This window comes from Capsicum annuum, chromosome 1 (assembly GCF_002878395.1).
Source record: "Capsicum annuum cultivar UCD-10X-F1 chromosome 1, UCD10Xv1.1, whole genome shotgun sequence".
NCBI classification, from domain to species: Eukaryota; Viridiplantae; Streptophyta; class Magnoliopsida; order Solanales; family Solanaceae; genus Capsicum; species Capsicum annuum.
In genome coordinates, this window is record NC_061111.1 from 6,159,869 (window position 1) to 6,165,983 (window position 6,115).

The 6,115-nt window shown below is 30.7% G+C and overlaps 1 protein-coding gene across 1 annotated transcript; it reads left to right on the top strand.

Moving 5' to 3' along the window:
• Window positions 1-3,952: 3,952 nt before the first annotated feature.
• LOC107865998 (ethylene-responsive transcription factor ERF027) lies at window positions 3,953-5,645 on the top strand. The gene is made up of 2 exons (XM_016712186.2): window positions 3,953-4,712; window positions 5,072-5,645. Exons 1-2 carry the CDS (start codon window positions 4,070-4,072, stop codon window positions 5,275-5,277), a joined length of 849 nt encoding a protein of 282 aa, XP_016567672.1. The 5' UTR covers window positions 3,953-4,069; the 3' UTR covers window positions 5,278-5,645.
• The last annotated feature ends 470 nt before the right edge of the window (window positions 5,646-6,115 follow it).

Sequence of the window (6,115 nt, forward strand, 5' to 3'; positions counted from 1 at the left end):
AAACCGTACGAGTAGACAGCATGCGACGAGCTTCGACTCGAAGATCTGCCTCCATGAGAGATCTCCTGCTTAATCAACTCAGCCACCATTAAAGTGGTAATATTTTTCTTCTAATTAGGGAACTTGCATTTGCTATCCTTCGGATGCATTTATGATGTCATAAATTTGAATATTATTCTTTAAAAATAAAATTTACATATTTGAAAGCTATAGCCTACGTTAAAAGCATTTTTAAGCAATCATATGTAATTAACAATGTAAAATATCCTAACGACATGTGAAATAATTACGTAAACTAAATTTCTTTTGACTCTCGAAATTCAAATAATTGTCACGTATTATATTGGGAGAGTATTATATTATACAAGTGATATACACAAGTTTTGAAACGTGACAACTTGTTGGAGCCATTAATAGATCAATTACAAAGGCCTTGTTGGTTAATTCTAGTCCATTGAAATATCCTCAACCAGACAACAAAACATATGTATTATTTTCTGTTTGACTACTGTAGCTAATTTGTTGATAATATATGTAATTATGTATACAAAAATGGCATCTTTTACTTGTCTCTGCAAAATTTTTTAATCATATAATTAAAGGTTGAAATGGGACCTAAAATGCGTAATAAACAGTTGAAGTCTATAACCTATGGTCTGTATTGTACTGCAAGTTATATTTTTTTTAGGTATGTACCGGATATTAAGACATGTTGAATCTGATTACATTAATATGATCGTTTTTCATTTGTATATATTTGGTCGATAATTAACTCTTATCAAGGGCGTTTTGTTGATTTTGTCCTTCGAAAAAAAAACTTCATTTCCGATATTCACAATTTACATCTAACTCCAGATTCGAGTCGAGTAGAGTGTGCTTCCAATCAAGATTTTTTCATATCGTTGATACGCAAAATCAAAATCTTTATTAAAGAATAGCTTCATCTATTATATCACATTTTCTACGGTAGTATACTCATTATATATCAAAAATAGAGAACATAAATATTCTACATATATAGACAATGGTCCCATAGAGCTAAAGACTAGATTTCCATCACTTTCCCTTGTGAGCATACCTTTCCATTTTATCATTTTTAGGCAAAGCTAAGGTTATCCTCATTGGTCATTAAAATGGGGAGAATTATGATGTTCGAAATTCAAATTTCAGTAGAGATAAAAAATTATTTATTATTCGCAGATGATTTGTTCCTATTTTATTAAAGTTTGATAAGTAAAATTATTTGATAGCTATGCTAATGGAAGATAACTGATACATTCAAAATGTGAAATTGGGTAAAAATTCGCATGATTCCTTCCATAAAAAAAAAAAAAAAGAAGAAGATATCATTAATGTTAGACTATTTATATAATCTAACTAGATGAAGAATGAACAAATAGTGATATTTTTTATAAATTAAAAATTAAAAATGCTCAGAGATGAAAATGAGAGAATATCTACAAATATTCGGGTTTAATGACATGCAATTTAAAGGATTTCATAGATTCATTGATCAAAGTTTGACGGGAATATTTTATAAGTTTTCAAAAATTAAAGATACATAGAAACTAAGAAATTGAATTTCAACTATCTACGAAAAATATCAATTTGGTAGATTAATCATTAATAAAGGGGCCGGAAAACATTATGTATAAATCACTCACATATTAATTTTTAGAACTATTTGTATTCATAGAACAAAATTGAGTCAATCAAAGTACACAAAAGCGGATCAAACACTATTATCATATATGATTTATTTATTTATTTTTTTTTTGAAGAAAACTAATTTCTAGTGGGTCTCAAGCAGTTAAAGCTGCATTCATATTTGAAATAAATTGAAACACATCAACATGACCCTATGATTAGCTCATCTAAGACCTATTAGAATCATACAGAAAAATGCAGTCTTTAATTTGTCTATAACAATATGAAACCACATCCCTTCCTTTTCTTACTATCAAGATTACATTGTTACATATTACCCATATTCATATAAATTTTTTCGTAATCTTAGTATAACCAGTGATCTCTATAACCTCTGTTTTTCGAACAAGCATTTTGTGTACAATGATTAAATTCTCACTTTGTAATAGCTTACAAACTACACAAGAGATGTAAACTGCACTAGACAAGCCCTGTGCGACATGCTCAACTCAGAAGGCATTGAGGGGGGATCAAACTCGGGTCATCCGTATGGATAACCACCCTTCAAATCAACTGAGTCATCCGAAAGGACGTATCCATATCAAACTAGTTGTCATCAGGGGCAACTCAAGCGAATACGTGGCCTAAAGCCAAAATCGATCGGAGGCCTTACGTTTTTAAGAAAAAATAATTATTTTTATAAAGTCTATTTTTAAAATTATATAATCGATTTCTTCTAATAATTTTCTTTTAAGTAATAATAGAGTCAATGCAATAATTTCTTGACACATAGTATTCTAGACTAGATATATTAAACTACATCTAAATATTTTATATAAGAGATTTATTTTTTCTATAAATAGTATTTAATATATCTTTTAAAATTTATAATTTATTAATACTAAAAAAAATGAGACCCTCAAATTTTGGGGGCCTTACGCGGACGCCTTTTTTACGAAAGAGTTGAGCCGCCCCTGGTTTGGTTGTCATAATTCCTTTTTCAAGAGTTAATGTGTGTATGTATATATATGTGTGTGTATATATATATATGCGTGTGTGTATGTATATGTATATATACTAATTTAACCGTACGTACCTTGCAACTGTAACGTTTAATTATATAAAATTAAATGATTTTGCTTATTACGGAGATATTTAATAAAGTGTAAAGTTCAAATCACTTTTCAAAAATCTTTCACACTTTCATATAATAATGTAAGTATAAACATATACACATATATGTTTTACCATCAGAAGTTTTAATTGGTCGATGAATCATTACTTTTGTGTTTGTCATATAGTACCTCTTTCTCTTGTTGCTACAAGATAAGAGGGACACATTAATTTTAATCATATTTGTGTTATGTTTTTATATATATATATATATTTAAAAAAAAATTCTTATTTTTAAAGTCAAATCTTTACAAAATCATTGATTACATTCTTATTAAGTACTTAAAACTTTTTAAAATGTGGTGTTTCTTAAATTTTTCTTATTCTAATAGTTTTATATTTATTGCTAGATTTTTCTAAACCTTTTTAAAATTAAATTTAGTTGATTTAGAATTTTTAAACTAATAGATAAAGTATTAGTTGTTATTAATTTTGATACTTCGAATAAGGAAAGGTTTTACCATAAATAGGTTTAATAATTTCCAACTCTTAAATTAGCAAAAAATATTAAAATTCTGATGACTTCTAATAAGGAAAGGTTTTACCATAAATATATTTAATTAATTTTTAACTCTTAAATAATAGGAAAAAATAGTGAAAAGATGATTTTATCTAAAACAAAGACTTTTAATGAAGGACAAAAAGCTCAAACAATCTTTCTAAACCCTTCACACTTTTAATATATTATACATTATATATTATATATAGATATAGATAAGACGAAAAGTCTAAACCTTCACAAATAAGGTAAAAATTCATATACCAAATTAATTGAGCTACTGAAATCCCGTAAACTTCGAAACGTATTTTGAGACGGAGAAAATATTTGGGTATACCTTAACAAAGAAGCAAATTCCATAATTTTTTGCATTGGAACAAAACAAAATGTACACTTTCACTAGTAATTAATGTGATAGAATTGTAACTGGTTACAGCAAGTAAATGCATTAGATATAATAGATAACAGCTAAAGCTAGCTAATTTATAGTATCTAATACGTGTGCCAATATTATCAACCCTATTAGTAAAACCATATAGTATACACTAGCAAATTATCCACGAATTCCCCACGCTTTCACTTTTTTGGACTCCCATCACTTATATAACCTATATTTTCTTCTCTTAAATACCAAACTTGACATTCTCCAAAGAACAAAGACCCCCCTACCCCCACCCCCCTACCCCAACCATATTCACATAAAAATCTACATATACATACCTCAAAAGAAACACAAAAACATATATATATATGGCTGACTCTTCTCAAAATCCCACCAAATACTCCAGCCAACTAAATCAACATCCGGCCTCAAGTGAAATTACTAAAATACCCTTCCGACTTATTCCTCAACCGCTTCCGCCACCGCCGCCACCACCACCAGTACCACCACAGCCACAAATTCAAACAACTCACAATTTGGTAGAGACAATTTCATCATCACCAAGTCCATCATCAAATATTGGTATATCAACAAGCCCAAAAATAGTTCAACAACCAAATATCATTATTCCAACTATAACAACAATGAGTTCCACCTCATCAGGCGGCTCGGGCTCAAGCCCAGGCCGCCCGACAGGTGGCAAACATGCAGTATTTCGAGGAATACGATGCAGAAGTGGTAAATGGGTGTCCGAAATTCGAGAGCCACGTAAGACAAGAAGAATATGGTTAGGTACTTACCCTACACCTGAAATGGCTGCTGCTGCATATGATGTTGCAGCAATGGCTCTAAAAGGAAGTGATGCAATAATAAATTTTCCAAATAATATTAATTTGTATCCTTCACTACCTCCTTCGCCATCAGCGGCAGATATAAGAAAAGCTGCCGCTACCGCGGCCGCACTAATGAAGGTAGAAACTGGAGAAGCCACATCAGGAACAACTCAGCCAGGTAATGATCAACGTTCAATTGAATTCAGTATTTTCGATACAAAAATAGATATTGACTTAAAGTTATATATACTGACAGTGTAAACAATTTTCACAGTAATTATTCTATTTTTCAAGGTATGAGATCAATATTTGTAATAACGATTATATCTTTAATACAGAATACAAGTTAATAATTTCAAAAATCAACGGTACAGTTTCGTATATTTATATGTTAGTTAAAGACAACTATATAAATGATGTTGGCAAATATCGAATACAAACTAGTAGTAAATAATTTGAAAAGTACAATGATTGTAGTATTAGATTATCTTAGAAAATTCAACTGTACAGTTTAAATTCTGAATCCATCTCTGTTAGGAACCGATGATCAATCTTCGGAGAATATGCATATGAATATTGAAACGAAGGATCATGAATACATTGATGAAGAAGCATTATTTGATATGCCCAATTTGCTAGTTGATATGGCGGAGGCAATGATGGTGAGTCCACCAAGAATGGACTCGCCGCGGTCCGATGATTCACCGGGAAATTCTGATGCAGAAAGTCTATGGAGCTATTGAAAAAAATAATCCAAAAGAACCATATATAGATCATGTTATACATGTATATATGTGATCAAAGAGAAGAGTACTATTAGTTTCTATTGAAGCGGGATAATGATTTTCACAATATGGTGAAGTAATTATAAAGTTGGAAAAATTAGGGTTTTTGTTTATGAGAATGGAGTATATTTTGTACTCCATATTCTTTGCGTTTGAGATATCGATCGATCATGTTGTGAGAAAATTTAAAGATCGTCTCGTAAAATTTTCTGCGAAGAATTTTTTTTTTTCTTGCCAATGTTATCATCAGTGTTTTCATCATAGCTTTTTAAATTATGTAATTTTAATTTCAAACTTGCACTACATAACATTTTTTCTTGAGTCAATAATTTGTCAAAGACCGCATTTCTACCCCCACAGAAGTACAACTAAGGTTTACGTACTCCCCCAGACCTCACTCGTAGGATCAGAGGATATGTTAATCTTCCTTATCCGTTTATTTCTTGTTAGTCTGAGTTTTTTTGTTTTTTTTTTGGGATTCCATTTTTAAAAAGTGAAAAATATATGAAAAAAGATTCTGCAGATTAAAAGGGTGTATATACTATATAATATGAAGATGTGGCAAATAGGGTTTTGGTCAAGCCTCTGAAATGATAATGCTTGTAAAGTGTTTCCCCAATTGTCCTTTCTTCCTGCACTTTGCTTCACTTTTCTGCTTTCTTCTTTTGGAGTTTTTCTTCTTCTTTTTTGTATTCCACTGTGGGGTGGGTGGGGTGGGGGTGGGGGTGGGGTTGGGGTTGGGGGTGGGGATGATAGTTTGTCATCAAAGGTAAAAGGTAAAAGCTATAGAAGTATT

Bases quoted from the DNA above. Each gene is read 5' to 3' on its own strand.
- LOC107865998 (XM_016712186.2), top strand. From the start codon at position 4,070: ATGGCTGACTCTTCTCAAAATCCCACCAAATACTCCAGCCAACTAAAT. The intron at 4,713-5,071 runs GTAATGATCAAC...CATCTCTGTTAG, and splicing joins ATCAGGAACAACTCAGCCAG to GAACCGATGATCAATCTTCG.